Source organism: Leuresthes tenuis, unplaced genomic scaffold (assembly GCF_036924035.1).
Source record: "Leuresthes tenuis unplaced genomic scaffold, fLeuTen1.0.hap1 SCAF_1, whole genome shotgun sequence".
Lineage (NCBI taxonomy): Eukaryota > Metazoa > Chordata > Actinopteri > Atheriniformes > Atherinopsidae > Leuresthes > Leuresthes tenuis.
The window spans coordinates 7,437,706-7,459,244 of NW_027325355.1; the positions used below are offsets into that span (position 1 = coordinate 7,437,706).

At 41.2% G+C, this 21,539-nt stretch overlaps 2 protein-coding genes across 3 annotated transcripts in view; both read right to left on the reverse strand.

Annotated features, from left to right (window-relative positions):
* LOC140291582 (NLR family CARD domain-containing protein 3-like) overlaps positions 1-21,539 on the reverse strand; it is a 531,700-nt gene that overhangs the window by 40,768 nt on the left and 469,393 nt on the right. The window lies entirely within an intron of this gene.
* The window catches only part of LOC140294898 (uncharacterized), a 131,788-nt gene continuing 111,951 nt past the window's right edge, over positions 1,703-21,539 (reverse strand). Inside the window, exon 4 of the mRNA XM_072379622.1 lies at positions 1,703-2,958. Within this exon, the coding sequence (XP_072235723.1) occupies positions 1,703-2,958 (1,256 nt within the window). The remainder of the gene's footprint in view (positions 2,959-21,539) is intronic.

Sequence of the window (21,539 nt, forward strand, 5' to 3'; positions counted from 1 at the left end):
AAAGGTGCCACAAACTATCCATCCTTCCATTTGCTTTACATGGTTTCAGGGGGACTGGAGCCTATCTGACACAGAAACTCATCAACATTTGAATCCAATAACAAGTCTGAAACTTAATGAAAAACGGCAGACCCAAATGAACGCTGACATGATATAGGCTATGTCAAATCCAAAAGCAGTCCCTGTTTCACTTTTTGGAATTTCTTCTTTCTCAGGACAAAGATAAATGTATGAGGATCAAAGCCAACAATGACCTGGGACATCTCAGCAGATCCAGGATCAGCAACAGAGCCAAGAACAAACAGAGGTCAACATAACAAACTGTTTAACAATGACAATGACGTAAAAGATATACAAAAAAATGCATGTGTATATATGACTCTACTGTGAATTTACACCTTCTATTCTATTATAAACAGGAGAGATATGTTAAAAAAAAATCATGAAGTTATATTATGACAAAAAGGAAGTACCACGTGTGAGATGCTGCAGGGTCAAGAGACACTGTGTACTGAGAGTCCTCTTATCTATCTTATTTCAACTTCTGTCTAATCCTTGTTTGACTGAATGTCGCATAACCTTGTGTGGCCAGTGATCTCATAGGATGGATGGATGACTTTATTAATCCCTTTGGGAGGTTGCCTCTGGGAAATTGAAATCTCCATCTCACTCAGGCTCAGCACTGTTATATACAGAAATGTACAGAATAAACAAAGTGGAAACTAAATAGCGATAGCATCATTGTTTGTTTTTTTTTAAACTCAGACAAATCTGTGTCAGCTTCTTGATATGTCATGCAGACTCCTTGCTGTGAGAATAAATGTTTGGTATTAATTGTCTCCAGCGACTCTGAGCCTCATTTTAAGAGAATTTTCTTGACACCAACACAACAAACATTTGACATAGTTTCACAGCTTGAAGTTGAGCCTCGTGCCCTGTTAGTGTTGGAACAGCCTTAACTTTCAGCTTTAGTCATGACAATCAAACAGCTGTCTGGAAAGTACAGGGAACAACTCCAAACCTTTTTCAGACTGCGTTAAAAATTCTTTGGGAAAGATTAGCACAAAGATTAGAACCAAACACATTTTTTTTTAAATATCTCTGTAGCAAGAAGATGAAACGCATGAGAAATGTTGACATCTAACCTTTAATAAAATGCAGAACAATGAAATACAAACAAGTGTAAAGCTAGACTTTACATCAAACTGAAATGATATATTGCTTCTAAAGATGTTGTATGTTTACAAACATACCCACAGCTGGTGCACAGCTACTTTGTGAATTTTAACTTTAAACAAAACATATATGTTCAGTATAATACAATAAAACGTGTATCTACTTTCAAAAAGATTGCATTTTCAATTCAATTCAGTTTTATTCATATAGCGCCAAATTAAAACAATGTCATCTCAAGGCACTGATATTGTTCCGTCTATCAACTCACAACTGATGCCATATTTATCTTGAACGGTGGGAGATCTGTCCATAGTTCCCAACTATCCCAACAAATTATAAAGCATATTCAATGATTCTTCAAACATGTGCTACCCACAGAACATTCAGAACAAAAGTCCTGACAAGAGAAGGTGGTAATCCACAAAGAAGATTTTTAATCTGAACAAGGGAAATTCTTCTGATTGGTAGTTCCTGTTGCTGCTCCCAGGTGAATGTTTTCTTATCTGCCGTAAAATATATTGTTGATTTAAACCAATAATTTATCTGCAGTGTGAAAACGCTGGTGAGTCTTTAGGTGAGATAATTCAGTGAAAGCTGCCCCACACTGACCACAGCTGTAAGGTTTCTCTACTGTGTGAATACGTTGGTGTTTCTTAAGATTAGATAATTCAGTGAATGCTGCTCCACACTGACCACAGTTGTAAGGTTTCTCTCCTGTGTGAATACATTGGTGTGTCTTTAGACTGGATAATCGAGCAAAACCTGCTCCACACTGACCACAGCTGTAAGGTTTCTCTCCTGTATGAATACGTTGGTGTATCTTTAGACTGGATAATCGAGCAAAACCTGCTCCACACTGACCACAGCTGTAAGGTTTCTCTCCTGTATGAATACGTTGGTGTTTCTTAAAATTGGAAGATGTAGTGAAAGCTGCTCCACACTGACCACAGCTGTATGGTTTCTCTCCTGTGTGAATACGTTGGTGTGTCTTAAGATCGGAAGAAGTAGTGAAAGCTGCTCCACACTGACCACAGCTGTAAGGTTTCTCTCCTGTGTGAATACGTTGGTGTGTCTTAAGAGAGGAAGATGTTGTGAATGCTGCTCCACACTGACCACAGCTGTAAGGTTTCTCTCCTGTGTGAATACGTTGGTGTGTCTTTAGACTGGATAATCGAGCAAAACCTGCTCCACACTGACCACAGCTGTAAGGTTTCTCTCCTGTGTGAATATGTTGGTGTATCTTAAGATAGGAAGATGTTGTGAATGCTGCTCCACACTGACTACAGCTGTATAGTTTCTCTCCTGTGTGAATACGTTGGTGTGACTTAAGCTCGAAATATGTAGTGAAAGCTGCTCCACACTGACTACAGCTGTATGGTTTCTCTCCTGTGTGAATAAGTTGGTGTGCCTTTAGACCAGATAATTGAGTGAAAGCTGCTCCACACTGACCACAGCTGTATGGTTTCTCTCCTGTGTGAATATGTTGGTGTATCTTAAGATTGGAAGATGTAGTGAAAGCTGCTCCACACTGACCACAGCTGTATGGTTTCTCTCCTGTGTGAATACGTTGGTGTATCTTAAGAGAGGAAGATGTTGTGAATGCTGCTCCACACTGACTACAACTGTAAGGTTTCTGTCCTGTGTGAATACGTTGGTGTGTCTTAAGATTGGAAGATGTAGTGAAAGCTGCCCCACACTGACCACAGCTATATGGTTTCTTTCCAGTGTGAAGCCTCTGATGATACCTTAGATGTGATGATCTTTTGAAAACTTTCCCACAGTGTTTACAGAAGTGACATCTGGAGCCCTCTTGGGCTATATGTTTCTGCAATGACAGAGAGGAAGAAGGATTAGATCCTTCTGAAGTTCACACAAAAGATTTCTCTAAGCTAACCAACATATTCTAACTGGACGTGTATCGACCGAGCCACAGGTCTCAATATCTCAGATCAAACATGAATGCTGAGAGTGTGTTTAGAAGTGCCCTCAGCTGTCAGCACTGTGCTCTGATGTGTTCTGCACACGTTCAGGTTTTTGAGTAGTAAACTCTTGCTTTTTGATCTTTCACTAATTATTTTTTGCCATGATGAAATTCTGAAAAGGAACTTGTGCTACAATATTTATAAATGATAGAAGGAAGCACAGTCTTGTCCAAGTTGTTCAATTAAACAACTTGTAGAGGTTGGACTGAAAAAGGTTGACCCCTGGTTTAAATGAATGAAAGTAACAGTGGTGGTAATACATGACATTCTTGACACTAACCCTTTGTTCCAGCTTACAACCCAGAGGTCTGCAGCCATTGAGCTCAACAGCTATCAGGGAAACAGTTTTAACTCAACCTTTGTTTCTCTCTAAAACAACTCTTTACCCTGAGGTAGAGAGATCTACAAACCTGTCATCTAACCATTAAAGACCCAGAAGTATTACCACCACCAGGTTTAATTCATGTAATCCAGAGACTTTAAACACAAATAATGAAGATTAGCTCCTGAACCTCTCAAATCTGAAGACTGCGAGCCAAAAAAATGTCCCACCACAACAATCTGGCCACTGAGTTTCTTCCAGCAGATCATTCAGCCTGCAGCACATTTTCAGTCTAAGCACATCTGTATCAGAGAGAGGAGATGAAACCAAGAAACACTATTTCCACATTTGAAGTGGTACTAGCTATTCAAATAATATAATTTTGCACATTTTACAGTGGGAGAAAGTTGAGCAGAATCAATTTCAAGTTATTGTTGGTGTGGCCCTCTGACACAATTTCTCATGTGGCCCCTTGTAAAAATGAATTTCCCACCCCTGGTCTAAGCACATTTGTATCAGTGAGAGGAGATGCAACCAGGAAACACTTTTTCCACATTTGAAGTAAAAGCAGAACAAGCGGACGATACGCGGAGCCTCAACACTCGTCCTCATGTCTTTAATGTCCTCCACACTGACCTGTAGCCCGGTGGAACCAGAGGATGAGCCGGTTCTGTTCTTGGAGGACGGGTTTGGATCCTGGTTCTGCTGCTCCATTCTGGTCCTGGTCGTCCGACTGATGGACTCTGTCTGCAAATGTCAGTACAAACAATAAGATCCAGCTGTGGCATGCAGCATGTTAAAGCACACCCATTTTTCTTCTTCTCTTGATAACCTTTCTGGACAGTTTCTAACCATCTAGTCACATTTCATTAAACTTATTACTGTGGTTTTTATCTAAATTCCTGAGAACTTTAAAATGGTTCTTAAAAGACCCACTAAGGTCACAGTTCAAAATATTTGGAGCTTTTTGATCAAATTCAGACAAAATTTAATAATATACTCTGTAGAATGACACCCACTGTGTGCAATAGCCCATGAATCTCAGTCAGTGTAACATGATCAACTTAAATCATTTTACTACATTAAAACAATGATACTGTTTGAGGAAAGGGTTCCAATATCATCCCAAAGCCTGAACTTCAGATATTCTCTATTTCTAAATTTGTTCTCATTTCCAGAAGCTGTCAGGGATCCAGAAAAGTAACAGAGTAATCTCAGATTTGTCACAGGTTAAACTCTGAAGCCCACGGTTCAGCACTCAGGGAGCTTCAGTCTGGACTGAGGCTTGAAACTGAGAAGATGTGATGTTTCAGTGGGGGAATGATCTAGTTCTGTGTGGCTAACAGCATGTCAGCAGGAGCTGTCTGACTGATCTGAGACACTCTGAAGAACAACAAGAAGTGGACCATTCTGAGGCTGTCATTTAAATATAAAAGAGTGTTTTTCTGGCATCAGAAGTGCTCGTCCAGCGATTCATTCCAGAAAGCTACTTTAGTGAAACCTAAAGTTTGACATGAAGGAAACTCTGAAATGTTTTTCAACCCAAATAACCTACAGTCTCCTTTATTTGATTATAAAATGATCTTACCTGGTAAACATATGTGTCCAGTTAAAGAGTAAAAAGTGATCTTGTGTTGTGGTCAGATCAGAGTATCAGCTCCTAAAAGTTGCACAGATCCTCCTAATAAAGATCATTTTAGCTTCATTTTAACTCCAGATGTTGGCAGGTGGACTTTATGAGTAAAGACATGTACAACCTTTTTATCATGCGGTCAGTCCTTTTTTTATACGTGGATAAAAGAAAATATTGGATATGTAAAGGAAACTGAATAATGAAGCTTTCATGAGACACTTCTGAAGAGGACAGTCAGACTGTCTTTTAATCAGAGAAATCAGACACTTAATGGGCTTCTGAGTGTAAATCTGAGAATTCAGACACTGATGCTGAACTGTATATTTCTACTGCTCCTGTGATACTTTCCTGGATCACTGGCAAATCTATATTATAATGCTATGATTCCTCTTCAAACAACATAAACTCTTAATGTAATTGAAGAATTTATATTGACCATAATTAAGTCCCATTTTAAGATCTAATCATGAAATATGGCATAGTGTGTACATTAAACACATCATATCACATGTTTTTGCTCCACATTTTTATCAAAAAGCCAAATGATACCCAGATAAGCCTGGAAATAACTATTCTAAATTTTACATTGATCATCAAGTTTTAAATGACAAAGGATTTAAGCAAAACTACAGAAAGAAGTTTAGAAAACTGCAGCTTTAGTGGAAAATGTGACAAGATGGTCAAAAACTGTCCAACAAAGTGAGAAAATCGGAAGAAAAGGGTCCAGAAGTATGTTTAACACACAGGTAGAAGGATAAAGCTCCATTTTATTTGTCCATCTGGCCGGCTTATTGCAATCTATAGTTGATGTTGTGTTTCTGCTTTCTGCTTTGAGTACAACGGTTTGCAGAGCATTAGCATTAGCATTAGCAGGACATGCTAACTGTGAAGAGCAGCCAGGTTATTTGAACTTTTTTACTCTTTAGTACATGTTCTGACTGCCCGTGTCCAGGTGCAGGAATCAAACCCATGACACAAAGCACTTTTCTGCAAATGTTTGACCGCCACATTTATTCTTTTCTGGACTCACCTGCATGCAGCTTCCTGTAGTGATGTTCCGAAATGTGCTGAGTCTTCGAAGCGTGTTTCGAGTAATGGAGGAGACGGTTTACTTCATTTAGGGGAGGAGCCATAAATTATGACGTCCGCAATCTCACTACCTGTCCCAACCACGTGACTGCTTCCGGAAGGGCTTCAGATTTTGTCAGATTTATATGCCCGAGTATTGACAAGCATATAAACCCCTCAGTCTCCATTTAAGATGTGTTTTTTTATGGAGAGTTGCGGTCAGTTCAGGTTCAGGATACTCGAGTTTGGATAGCGTTAATGTAATTTGGAGATAGTTTGGGGAGTTAAGTGAGAGAGAGATAGTTTTGAGATTAGGGAGAGTGAGGAGAGAAGGATAGGTAAGAGGATGGAGCCACTTAGGAAGAGGAAGATTTCCCCCGTGTTTGATTTGATATGTGCTATTAAAGTAAAGCTTAATCTAACATATATCAGATGCATTAGGTTTGCTGATCAAGAACTATATTTTCACTGTTTCTTAATGTATTCATAGGTGAGGTGTTTACTGTGTTCCAAGGAGTTGGGGTACAATAACAACACCTCCTGCATGCTAAGGCATTAACTTTCTTTGAGTAAAGTGAAAGAAAAACACACACAACCTGCCATATCATATGGTACTACCTTTCTGGGAGAATTTACACACAGAATACGTTAAAAACTATTTCATCATACACATATGTGATAAGGGGATGAGAAGTGGGTGGCGGTGAGCTCTCAGTGCCTGTGAGCGAGAGAGGGGGGGGATTGGAGACAATGGAGCAGCAGGGGGTCTCTCAAACCTGGTGTAGAAGGTGTTGAGATCGTCAGCTAGTCTGGGGGAGGGGGCGACCACAGGGCTTCTACCAACCAGGGTCGTTGGTGCCTGAATCACGCTCCAGTCTGGCTCTATAGTCCTCTTTAGCATTTTTGATGGCTTCTTGAGGCCCTGTCTGGCCAGCCTGAATGTGTCCATGTCACCCTCTCTGTACGCCTGCTCTTTCCGGCGCCTGAGCTCTCTGAGCTGCTTGGAGAACCAGGGCTTTTGGTTATTGTACCTTGTGATGGTTTTGGTTGGGAGGCAGACCTGCTCACAGAAGCTGATGCACGAACATACAGTGTCAGAAAAGCTGCCGTTGTCATCCTCAGGGCCCCTCAGTGACTCCCAGTCAGTAGACTCCATGCAGTCCTGAAGCATGTCCCTTGCCTCTGGAGTCCACCTCCTTACTGTAGTCCTGGATGGTTTGGCCCTTCTCAGTTCCTGCCTGTATGTGGGGACCATCTGTATGATGCAGTGGTCGGAGTGTCCAAGGGCAGCGTGGGGGATGGAGCGGTATGAGGGTTTTATGGTGGAGTAGAAGTGGTCCAGTGTGTTGCTGTCCTGCATGGCGCATGTCACCAGCTGTTTGGAGCTCGTCAGTTCCTGGGAGAGGTTACACGAGTTGAAATCTCCCATCACAAGAACTACCGAGTTTGGCCGAGAGGTGGAGAAAAGAGCAGCTGAATCTTTGTTGAACGTGTTCACAGATGTACTTAAATCACTTTTCTGATCATCACGTTAAGACCAGATGTGAACAGCTCCAGGGCGCCGTTGGAACCACTGTGTGTCATTCATTACTGTAAAAACTGTGCATCATCCTTTCCTCTTTCTTTATTCCAAGATCTTCTTCTCCACTTCAGCTTTTGGCTAAATCTAAACACAGCTCACATGTCTTTGGACATTAATAACATAGATCACAGTGACATATGCAACACTTCAGATAAGCAGCTGCCCCAGTATAATTACAGATGGTTAAAATCATTGTTATTTTATAATATTACTTCATGAACTGTGAGAAGCATTACACAGAGGGTTCATCTCCAAAGCAGGAGTTTTGGTCAGTCTGCAGCCTTTTTATTTCCGTGTCAATGACCAGTTCAGCAGGTGTGTCCCTCAGAGGAGCTGGAGGCAGCTGTTCAGGGCTACTTTTTTAGAAGAAGGTTTACTGATTGGAAAGGGGGCTCCTCACGGTGACACTTTGTGGGTAAGAGCCTGAATAAGGGCAACTTCTTCTTCTTCTTGGTTCTTGAAGACGTTTCATCTCTCATCTGAAAGGATTATTCAGTTTTAAACTAGTTGGTGGGAGTATGGACTTCTAAGCATCAGAGTGGTCTTTTACACCAACACGTTGTGCTACATTCAGTTCTTCACTGGCGAGGTTTCAATCTGAAGTTCCCTTCGATCAAATATGTCCACAACCACACAGATGCAAACAAAACTTATTCTGACAGAAATATTAACCACTGTAATGAGGTGTAGACTTATTTATTGACCTCCTTGCTTTGTTCACAGAAAGTTTCAAGAGTTTTTTTCTCTCTCATGATCTAACTTTTCTCTGTCTGTGATATTGGCTTTTTTAGCGTTGTTTAAGGGTGACAGCTTCATGACACTTTCTCCAGTCTGACCCTCACTTGGAACACAATCAAACATACTGGGACATGTGGGAAAGGATCACAGTGTTCATACTGTACATATCTGAGAACATCCACAGGAAGACACTTTATCATTTACATGCTGATTCTGTCATTTTAACATCTTTCAAAGTCAGATTTTTACTAGAAATGATGTTATACACTGTATGTTGACACGTAGAAATAATCCCATTCTGCTTGTAAGCAGCTCTGAATAGAAACAACCATAACTACACTGTTATTACTGTATTATGTTGATGCATGAAAACAGCTGAATGATTGTGCTGGAAACACTGAGAACAGCCTGAAGATGTGGCTGTTGTGTTACTTTTGCTTCACAGTCAGTGTAGACAACATACAAAGCAGCTTCAAAGATACTTCCAGGTGAGGCGTGCAGAAAGCAGCTGTGAGCACCGTAACATACAATAAATACATTATTACTGACCTGGACACTGATACATTCAGATTCAGTTATCACATATATATAAAGGATCTGCAGGTCACTGCTTCTGTTTTCATTTACATTTCACTCAGCATTCATACAATCCATGTTTCCCACCATTGCCTGGGCTCTATGAACATGTGCTGCATATTATTTACAGTTAAGATCATAAAGCTGAAAAAGAGAGCAGAACAGCACACGTGATGACTGGTGACTGAGAACAGAGCACCATCGCTGCTGACATCACAAGTAGTGATGTCATCACATCATTATGACCTCACAGTTCTGCATGACATCACAATGGAAACATGTCATCAAAGGACATGACATCACTGTAGTTTATAAAAGCCTGAAAGACAAACCGCCTGAAAAACAACACTTACTTAAAAAGTCCTTTTTGAGTCAAACCAAAATATCCTCTCCTGCACTTCTGTGGGGTGACAGAGTAGATGAAGAGATTCTGGAAAATGAGTCTGAGGGTTTCTACATATTTCCCTTTGAAAGTGGCAAAGAGGAAAGTTCTGAGGAAGCCGCCAACAGGCCAGAAGATGCAGAATCATCCCCAGGCCTCTGCAGCTCAACAAAGCGAGAGGAAGTTTACAGACTCAGGAACCTCTCCCACTCCCTCTGTGGGCTGCACTCAGAGGGAATGGACTCCCTCCAAGGCCTCTGCTGCCACCAATTATGGCTCAGAGAAGTTTAAGGGGAATTTCTGGTTCCAGAGTAAAAGGAAAGTTTAAAGTAAAGGTTTAATTCCAGCAGCCTTAAAACTCTGTGGTGGACTGATCAAATCCAGTGTGGAGGTGGGGATTTAGGGGAAAACCTCCTCGAACAGTCTGGTGTAATTGGGTCTAAAATACAAGTTCTTCTTGTACTTCTGAGGAATAAGTTGTATTTAAATGAGCAATAACTGTCTGATCTAAAATGCACTCAGATAAAGATCAAGTCCATGCATTCATTCAAGCTGTGTTTATTTATTTATTTTTTTTTTCTTTCTTTTTTTTTTTTTCTTTTTCCCCCCTTCTCCTGTTCAGCATTATGGCAGCAGAATTGTAGTCTGAATACCTATGATGCCAAACAGATTTGCTTTGCCAAGGGAAGTTTTATAAATGTAAAGCTCCCCTTGATGCCCATTTATTTATTTTTGTTTACAATATATGACATGTAATAGAGCCGAACCGGACCGGGAGACAAGGAAAGAAGAAGAGGAAAGAAGAGGAAACAGAACAAAAATAGAAACAAAAACCAGACAACCAGCTGCTACACCTGTAAAAAACAAAACAGACAACAATCCATGGCCTCTGAGGGGAATCCAGCCTTAGCGCCACCAGGAGCACCTGAAAGCAGACAAGCAGAGAAAAAACAAACTCACAAACAAACAAAAACAAGCACAAGAAGCGGTAATCGCATACAACACAGCTGTGGATAGATGACCTGAGACGACATGATAACACATCAACTGCTTAGCGAGCATGCTACTGGGCTAATGAATGTATGTGTGTGTGTGTGTGTGTGTGTGTGTGTGTGTGAGAACATGCAACACCCATGGCACAGGATCTACATGATAACCGTGCTTAGTTATGAGTGTATAAGTGTACAGGGCCACAATCCACAGCCCCCCCCCCAGCAATCAGAAGCTAGCAGAGAGGGCCACAAGACCCAGGCCACCAGCAGCCCCCACGGAGCACAGAACCCAGGCAGCCCACCACAGGGACAACCACGCATCCACCCAGAAGACTGCAGAGGAAGCCCCCGGACAGAGCCCCCATAAGCATAGGGCAGAGGCCCTCAGAGAGCCCGGGGCAACAGCCCACCGACCCCGCCAGGCCCCAGCCGCCCAGACATGGGCCGTGCACTGGATCCGGGCCCCGGGAGCCCGAGCGCCCCCAAACCCCCCGGCAGAGGCCCCACCCAATACCCAGGAGGGCCAAGTGCCCCAGACAGCCACGCAGTGGGTCAGCGCCTGCCCCAGCGCCCCTGGCCAAGTGCCCTGGGAGTCAAGACGTGCCCACAGGTGGGTGAAGTCGCGAGCAGCGGGGAGAGGCAACGCCGCCCCCCCATCGGGAGAAGCACAGGCAGGCCAGGCGACAGCAAGTCCCAGATCCAGGCCCAATCATTACCACACACACTTTCACGTCCCACACGTCCTCCCTCCCTCAACTCTGCTGGGGTGTAGTGCAGCGGGCACACCAGGGGGCCAGCAGCCCCCCAGCCACCACAGACCCCGAACCAGCAGAACAATTAATTAATCCTCTTGGCCCCTCCCGCCCCGAGCAGCAACCAGGAAGCAGGGGTGTGGGAAGAAGACCCCTCCCCTCACCCTTCTGGCTCTTCAATATTTTCTAATAGTGAGCGATTAAAATTGAGGGGCAGCCAAACTTGTAGAACTGGGAGCGCGGCCCTCTGGGCAGCCTACATACCCAAAGAGCCCCGCCCACCAGATGCCACTCAGTGTAACCACCCCCCAAGACCTAATGTGTGTGTGTGAGTGTGTGTTTGATAAGTAGTAACCGCCCAGAGCGACGGGACAGCAACCCACCACCACCACTATGTGATAAAGCTAATCAGCGGGGACCAGAGAGAATTAAATTCAGCCAATTGATGTTTTGAAGAGGCAGACATTGTTTCCATGCTAATATAATCTAAAAGAAAATTTCTAAACTGGTTAATACACAGATTGTTATTCGCTTTCCAGTTCATGAGAATAGTTTTCTTTGCGATACATAACACTGTGAGAACCATGTGTGCTGAGTTAATTTCCATGTTGATGTTGTCTAAGTCACCCAGTATGCACAGTGTGGGGCATGCAGGGATGCTACACTTTAGCCATGTTGATAGGTCCGCACAGACTTCAAGCCAGAACTTCTGGACAGGCGCACAGAACCACAAAGCGTGTGCATAATCATCAGGTGTGTTATCTGTGCAATGTGAGCAGATGTTTGAGTGTGTTAGACCCATCCTGAACATCCTTTGTCCTGTATAGTGTGTTCTATGAAGGATTTTGTATTGTATGAGCTGTAAATTAGAATTCTGAGTCATTCTGAAGGTGTTCAAACATATTTGTGGCCAGAAGCTATGACTAGAACTGATGGATAAATCTGCCTCCCATTTTGAGGATGGAAGAGACATTGTGTCATCTATTTTAGACAATAATTTATATATTTTTGATAGTAGTTTTGGGGTGCAGATGCTTAGAAATTCTGCTACCCTAATCGGGAGTTGTAAGTCTGGTTGGTGGAGGATATATTTCTTTGTTATTATAGACTTAAGTTGTTGATATTCTAGGAATTTATTGCTGCCTATCTCGTGTTGTGATATGAGCTCATCAAATGAAATAAAATTTCCATTTTGGATTATATGTTCCAGATGTTTGATTCCTTTGATCTTCCACAGAGTAAAGTTTAGCATTTTTTTGTTTTGCAGTATGTCAGGATTGTTCCAGATGGGTGTAAGCTTACATGGGACAATTGAAGACTTTGTTATTTTAAGAAATTCCCACAAGGCTGTCAGAGAGGTGCTGATGTTAATGCTTTTGAAACATTTGTGATGTTTTACGTTTTGACTAATAAGTGGCAGGTCAGAGATTTCCAGATTATCACACAATGCTTGTTCTACATTTATCCATGGTTCATCTATTGGGCTAGGTTTAAACCATTTTGATATATACTGTATCCTATTGGCTAAGGAATAGTGCTGAAAATTAAGTAAATCTAATCCACCACAGTCCTTGGTCTTCTGTAGGGTTTTTAAACTAATACGTGGTGGTTTGTTTTTCCACAGAAATTTGGAGATGCATGAATCTAGTGACTTAAACCAAGTAGCAGATTGTTTTATGGGGATCATTGAGAACAAATAATTAACTTTTGGTAGTATCATCATTTTAATGGTTGTAACTCTCCCCATAAGTGATATAGGTAAGGACTTCCAACGAGAGAGATCGTCCTCTACTGTCTTTAATAATTGCACATAATTTAGCTTTGTTAGCTCTGAGAGCCTGGAGGAAATGTTTATGCCTAAATATCTGATATTTCCTGACTGTAAAGTGATCGCAGGTATATTCTGGACCCTACAGTTAATGGGCAGAACTGTGGTCTTAGACCAATTGATAGAGTAGTCAGAAAGTGCTGAGAATTTATTTATGAGTGTGATCGTGTGAGTGAGAGACGTTTGAGAGTTCTGAAGGAAAAGTAAAACATCATCAGCATAAAGACTTATTTTATGCTCAATATTTTGGGGTTGGATGCCTTTAATGTTTCTTTCTTGTCTGATAGCAGCTGCTAAAGGTTCAATGAAAATAGCAAAAAGTGAGGGAGAAAGTGGGCAACCCTGTCTTGTACCTCTCTGCAGACTGAAGTTTGGAGAGGTTTGATCATTTGTCCTGACACACGCATTTGGGGAGCTTTATAATATCCTTATCCAGTTGATGAAGTGTGACCCAAACCCAAATTTGTTTAATGCTGCGAATAAAAATTTCCAGTTCACTCGATCAAATGCTTTTTCTGCATCTAGAGAGACTATTGTGGTTTCCAGGTTGTTGATGTTAGAATAGTCTATGAGATTAATTAGCCTGCGAGTGTTAGTGGATGAGTGTCTACCCTTTATAAAACCTGTCTGGTCAGGATGTATTATAAGTGGAGTTATTTTTTCTATTCTTTTGGCGAGGGCGTTACAAATTATTTTGAGGTCTGCATTTATTAGAGATATTGGGCGGTAGCTGGATGGAAGTATGGGGTCTTTTCCTGGTTTCTGTAGCAGGATAATGTTAGCAGAGTTCATGTGTGGGGATAATCTGCCATTCTGCTTAACTTGTAATACCATTTTGTGAAATGCAGTGCCAAAACAGTCCAAAATTCTTTGTAGAACTCTGCTGGAAAACCATCTGGTCCCAGGGCTTTGTTACTAGGCATATGTTGAAGGGCTTCATGGAGTTCTCCTATTGAAAGAGGTGAATCCAGAGCCATTGCCTGTTCGGTTTGTAATTTTGGAAGGTTGATATTACTAAGAAACTGATCTATGTTACTGTCTGATGGATCATTTTGTGATGAATATAAGGTTTTATAGAAGTCCCTAAAAGCATTGTTGATTACATCGGGGTCATGGGTGACATTTCCTTTTGAGTCTTTAACAGAAGTGATTGTTGTTTTCTCTTTGTTTCTCTTTAGTTGGTTAGCTAGGAACCTTCCAGATTTATTGCCGTGCTCAAAGTTCTCCAAGCGAAGTCTTTGTATGAGAAACTGTGTTTGTTTATCAATAATTTTGTTTAATTCAAGTTTAGCTTTTCTTAATTCATTCAGTGTGTGTTCCTCTTTGGAGGTACTGTAGACAATTTCTAATGATTTAATCCTGAGTTCTAAATCTGATATCCTTGAACTTTCCCTCTTTTTCTTATTTGATGAAAAAGAGATTATTTTGCCTCTCATAACTGCTTTTCCGGCTTCCCAAAGAGTACAAGCTGACATTCCTGGCAGGTCATTATTTTCTAAATATCCAGACCATTCCCTTTTGAAATAATTAATAAAATCGGGGTCTTTTAGTAATGATGTATTAAATCTCCAATTCCTAGCTGGTGGTGTAACTCTGTTATTCTTCAGTGTGATAGAAACTGGAGCGTGATCACTGATAGTGATGGGGTGGATTTTGGTGTCTGAAATATCCCTCATCAAGGAACTGCTAACTAAGAAATAATCTATTCTTGAATATGAGTGGTGTACCGGTGAGAAGAAGGTGTATTCTCTAAGAGTGGGGTGGTGGGAGCGCCAAGCATCACAAAGACCAAAATCTTTCATATACTGTTTAACAATATTCGTGGACTGCCAGTTCCGCTGACTTCCTGAAGTACTGAGTCTGTCTAGTCCTGAGTCTAATACCATGTTAAAGTCCCCTCCTATGATGAGTGTGTTATCTGAGTGATCAGAGAGTGAAGTGAAAAAGGAGTGAAAAAATGAGGGGTCATCCACATTTGGACCATATATATTTGCAATGCATAAATTCATATTTTGAACAGATAAATTAACTATTAGAAATCTACCTTCTGGATCTATAACTGTGTTGTTTACGGTGAAATTTACTCTTCTATTTATCAGAATGGCTACACCTCTTTGTCTGGAGTTGTAACAGGCTGAGTACACATGAGGAAACTGTGCTGTGGTGAGAACATCAGCTACAGTCTTTGATAAATGAATCTCCTGTAATAAAACAATGTCCGCCTGTAAATCCTTCAATTTATTGGAGATTTTTAATCTCTTCTCTCTGGACCCAGCTCCATGCACATTCCATGAGATAAACCTCAGTGTGGACATGCTCAGACTAACGCAGTGAGTGCTGGATGCTTGCTAAAAGCATCCCGTGCGTGTGTGTGCATATATGCTTCAATGAACATGCCATTGTTGGTGTTTCAGTTGTCAGTATGAGCTTGCTACGATATGTACTTGCGCTGTCGATGCTGTGTGGAACTTGATTATGTGCTCTGCTCAAAACTCTATGTGCGCCGTGCTTGTTAACATTACTTATTAAGGTGGAAACGCAGCGGGTTGGGGAAGAAAGACAGAATAGAAAAACGAGTGGAAGTGTGAGATAGAAAAAGGAAAAACAAAAACAAAAAAACATACCCAAATAAACAAATATGAGCTGCATATATCCTATGCTGGTGAGACTGGCAGTGAGCTATATATTTTGCCTTGATAGATAACTGTGAATTGGATAGACTATTTCAGAGTTACTTATGTACCATCTATGGTGATATGATTTATACAAGTTAACGAATACAGATCACCTGGAGTTTAGAAGAGCCAAGGAGTGGTTTCCTGGTCGCGGTAAAGCTGTCCACTGATGAATAATTTATCCACCGCGATGACAGCTCGGGAGCCTCCCTCCATGAACTTTCTCCGGATGGGGAACAGAACCCTGCGTCTTTCCAGGATTTCTTTGGGAAACTGGTCGTTGACGCTGAAGTCCGTTCCTCTCAGCTCCCTGCCGCGGCCCCTCACCTGGACCTTCTGTTGGAAATGCTCGAACTTGGCCACAATCGGTCTCGGTCGGCGGGCATCAGGTCTCTTCCCTCCCAGGCGGTGGACTCGGTGAAAAGTAATGTTTTTCACTACATCTCCTGGAAGTTTCAGCTGATTTTGAATGAAGCTTTTCACTGTGAGTTCAGGATCCTCGTCTGCCTGCTCCGGGATTCCAGAAAACACCAGATTGTCCCTCATACTACGAGCCTGGAGATCAATAATTGATTCTTTCATCCTCTTGTTCTCGTCAGAGATCCGGCTCATTCCCTCGGTGAGTGATTTCACCGATCCTCTGAGGGCTGCGTTTTCTGCAGCCAGCGTCTGCACCTGTTGCTGGCTGAACTCCAACGACTCCCGTAATGCCTGGAACTCTCTGTGTAGAATTTCTAACAGAGACATAGGGGCGTCGAAGCTGGATAATTTGTTATCGATCGATGTTAAAATGTCCGTCGAATCATTACCAGCTGGAGAAGTCGCTCCGGGTGACTCTTCATTGCGACTTCTCTTTGAAGTTGAAGCCTTGCTGCTAGCAGATGGGGTTTGGTTAGTTTTCCCCATGACGATCCTGTCAAAACACTCGTCGATGAAATCCGTGAGGCTCTCCAGGCTTTCTTCACTGTACTCCAGTGTTTTGTTTTTGTTTTACCCGATAATATATTTATTTAAACAGTAGTTATTGGCGTAATTATAATCTTACTATATTGTTTGCTGTATTTGAGGCGCGCCTTGTTTGAATCTGCCGATAGTCTCACACAATCTCTCGTTTTCATTATTAATGAAATGTATGCATGTAACAGTCCCTTGTTGTTATGTTATGTTTATGCATTTAGCAGACGCTTTTATCCAAAGCGACTTACAGATAGGGTAAGGGGGTCATGCCTAAGGACCCCTACTGGGGGTTGTACAATCTGTCAGCTAATCTATAAATGATCATATTTATGATTTGGTGCCTGTTTTCAATACTTTGCATTGTTAATGAAAAGCATTTTTATTGTAACATTTGGTTTAATTACACCATTATCACTAATATGTTACATTATCTATTTTATATTTTTATTATTTATTTCAGTAAAATGTATTACATTATCAATGTGCTGATGACAGGGTGTGACTTTGTTTCAATCATTTTGGTTATAACTTATAAATGAAAGAGCAAATGAAACTCGTCGCCTTCGGAGAAGATGTTTCCTCCTCTGATCTGGTGGTGTAACATAAATGTAGAAAAATTAATTCTGGGGTTCTGAGATCCTCAAGAGTTCCTTTACAACCCTCCCAGATAATAACTGGGATGCATGTTTTAGTTTGAAGCTGACATGTAACAACAACTCAGTGTTTAAGCCTGGGTCATCTTTATAGTCTGCTGCTGCTCTTATTCCACATATTTTACTCACTCAGTAACACAAAAAGTAACACATGTTGTGCACGGCACTGGTCCCACAGTTACAGTTTCACAGTTACAGTTTTACAGAGACAGCAGTGAATCAACAGAAAGGACAATGCGGCAGATTGTGTTTGTTTCTGCTTGAACTAAGCTGCCAACAGCAGATATTATAGTCAAACATTAAAAATAGTTTCCGTTACCTTCAGACGGAGAATTTCACGGAGCAAATAATCTGCGTCACAAAAAGATGGAAGTTTAGTGGAAAGAGAAACTAAACTCTGAAAGACATATCCAGAGAGGTGTTTTGTCTGAAATTAACATTCTAACCAGTTCAGTTTAAAGTTTAACTCTGTTCAACTATGCAGGAGAAATGTTAACATCTGGATGACTGATGGACTTTACACAGCTGTGAAACTGTTCAACTGTAAAACAAATACCAAGAAAACTGATCTTTTCCTGATAAGTTCAGGAAACTTTAGTGATATTAAGTAAAGTTACTGCATAAAGTCTCATATCATATTCATAGTTTACTTTCATAAACTAAAAAGAGATTTTTTTGTCACTCTGCATGTTTTTTTTCTCCATCAGGTGACTCTATGGGTTTGTCTTGTCTTTGTATGGTTTACTTTTTACAGTGATTTCACAGATTCAACCTCCTGCTGTCCTTATAATGTGAGCATTGATGTTTATTATAACAGTTACTGATTAGGCACAAGTACGGAGGAAATTATTTTAGTGTTTTCACAGACAACCCTTGCTTTATCTTGGAATAAATCTATAATTTGAAAAGATAAAAGGGTAAGAAAATAATTTCCTGGTGCAGGAGCTACTGATACTGCAGCCTCTCTGTGAGCTGTTGCCCTTCAGGCAGATTTCATGTAAATGTTCTTGTGTCATAACTGAAGGTAACTTAGTGGCCAATATAGATACGTCCCAGGTCCCCAAAGAACGATGAAACAGTTTGATCAGAAGGTGAACACAATGATATTTCATGGATAAAATACTCAAATTTCATATCATTTTTGGATTTCCAGTCATAACATCAGTGAGTCCTTTAAAACAGATGCCTGTGTTTTCTTTAACTCCACATTGTTCTGAGACTGAGTCAGAGGAGGAGGAGTCTGACAGCTTCAGATGCTTCATCTCCTCTTTCAAACCCTCCATCTTATTGTCTCAGATTACAGACATGTTTCCCTCTCTGAAGGCAACCATCAGTGGTGGTTCTGGGTCCTCTTCTTCTTATTTCCTTCTTTTCCTGAACTGGGCACCTGATGACTTTCTTGACCTTTTATATTCCATCCTTCATTGAACACGCACTTGACTTGCTCTGTGAAAAGCCTCTGACGTAATCTGCGTCTGTCTTCTTCTTCTGCATGATGCGCTGTATGGTTTCAGCTTGTTACATATTGTTGGAACTAGAAAAACCCAAACAGTCGAATCTGTATATTCAGCTATAAAAATAACTGAATACTTTTTTTTTTCTTCCTCTCGTGCGCCCTTTCACAGATTGCGCCCTGGGTTGATTTCCCACTTTGATCATAGCAAAAACCGCCCCTGGCAAGCATCCAAGTTACCAGGTAGCTGTTACCCTAACAGTGCCTGTGGGCAGCTGCTCATGTGGAACGTCCTGTAGTGCACTGCGTCGGCTGCATTCCTGGCTGTGTCAAACAATGTCAATTGAAAAAGACGAGCTTCAGCCTCTGAGTCACAGCAGAGTGATAGAGCCATGTGCCAGCCTTTAAAAACAGACGGCATCCTTTGCTTCCATCCACCAAGTAACTCGCAATTGGAGCCATTTTTTTTCTTGTTAATGCTGTAAATATGCTGTTAGTGTGCAAACCTATGATAGTTGTTGTACTGTATTTAAAAAAACAGACTGAAATAATAATAATGAATAGTTTCTCAGCCTTTGATAGCTGTTTGTGAAGTTTTGTGCTCGTGCGCTACGTTCGCTCACATCCTGTTCCTCTCTGGGGGCTAAGCCCCCCCTGTCCTTAAGACCTAGTGACGCCCCTGACATCAACTCAAATCCTCCTTCCTTTTAAGGGTTAACATGTTGCTGAATAACTTTTATCTTTTGTAGGATCTTCTCTTTCATTTTCAACCATTCCAATAATTTGGTTAGATTTTCATCAGCAGGAGCAGCTCTTTACAGAGTTTTTATGAATGCAGTCCCTGATCTTTAACATCTCCTCTAAACTGACTTTTAGACACTTCAGAGTTTCTTCTCCTGCAGACACCTTAAAAACAGCAGCATCTGTACTGTGGATGTAATGAATAAATATCAACAACAGAAACTAAAGGATTATTTAAAGAATGATTTCAGTCTGAATGTGAAGTCTGACTGAAAGAGCAGCAGAATCCCACACTGCAGGTTCTGATTGGTCCAACTGGATCCTGCAGCACAATGCAGGAAGTGAAAAGACTGAACCACAATGAACACTAAACACCTTCATACATACACTGCATCACAGCTTCATAACGGAAGGTCTGACAGGAAGCTGCTCTTTCTGACTTTAAAGGTGGAGACGACACTTTGATTCCAGGAACTAAAAACATGAAGCAGTTTGTTTGAGAAGGAAACAAACAAACAAAAAACCATCAGCTGATCATCATGTTGATTGATTCCAGTTAATCAATAATCTGATAATCATCTATATTTGTTTTCAAACACAAACTGATCAAAGTTTGCTCTGAAATAAGAAGTGAACATGTTCTCCAACATTACAGAGCAGAAACAAACAGGAAAGTCTGAACTTACAGATTGTTCAGAGCTGAAGAAGAAGAAGAGTCTCTGCTCGACAGACTGAGACGCAGGTGAGCTGCTTCCTGGAACCAGTCAGAGCAGAATCCACCTGTGATGGAGGCAGGACTGATAGAAGCTGTCTGACCAGTGGAACTAAAACACATCTCCAAGTTACTGAACAACAAAGTCTGAACTTTGTACTGCTGTTCTATCTGAATGATCCAACCTCTAAATTCCACTCATGAACACGTCTGTGCTTTCTGTAGGGCTGTCTCAGGTGTGTTCAGGTGTGACTGATGATTTCTGACTCTCCTTTAGAGGCTGCTAAAGTACACAGAACCTCTTTTTAAGTAGAGGCACATATACTTTTGTAAAAAATTAACTAAAACACTTTGTCAAAAATAAAAGTTCTGCTTCAACTTAAAAAGTACAGGTTCTGAAATGTACCTTTTTGGTCTAAAAGTCCAAAGTAACCTGTTTTAAGGGGAATTTCAACAGCTCTGTGAATGCAAAGCTAACTGAACCTCACATCATCACCTTTATTCAACCAGGAAGTCTCACTGAGATCAGAGAGCTAATGCGAGAATGTCCAGATCATCATCTGATCTGAGGAATCTTATATCTCTGTGATTTTAAACTGGATGAAGAAGGAATTACTGAAGATAATCTACACTGTCAACACATTTGCCAAGAATCCTTCTTCCAGCCGACAGCTTCAAACAGTTAAACACAGTGATGGGTGAGGACTAACTTCCTGCTCTGAATCTGCTGTGAGCAGAGTTCACTTTCATCCATGTCATTAGTTTCTGACTCTTCTTGTCACAGACGGATTTCCAGTCATAACATCAGTGAGTCCTTTAAAACAGATGCCTGTGTTTTCTTTAACTCCACATTGTTCTGAGACTGAGTCAGAGGAGGAGGAGTCTGACAGCTTCTGATGCTTCATCTCCTCTTTCAAACCCTCCATCTTATTGTCTCAGATTACAGACATGTTTCCCTCTCTGAAGGCAACCATCAGTGGTGGTTCTGGGTCCTCTTCTTCTTATTTCCTTCTTTTCCTGAACTGGGCACCTGATGACTTTCTTGACCTTTTATATTCCATCCTTCATTGAACACGCACTTGACTTGCTCTGTGAAAAGCCTCTGACGTAATCTGCGTCTGTCTTCTTCTTCTGCATGATGCGCTGTATGGTTTCAGCTTGTTACATATTGTTGGAACTAGAAAAACCCAAACAGTCAAATCTGTATATTCAGCTATAAAAATAACTGAATACTTTTTTTTTTCTTCCTCTCGTGCGCCCTTTCACAGATTGCACCCTGGGTTGATTTCCCACTTTGATCATAGCAAAAACCGCCCC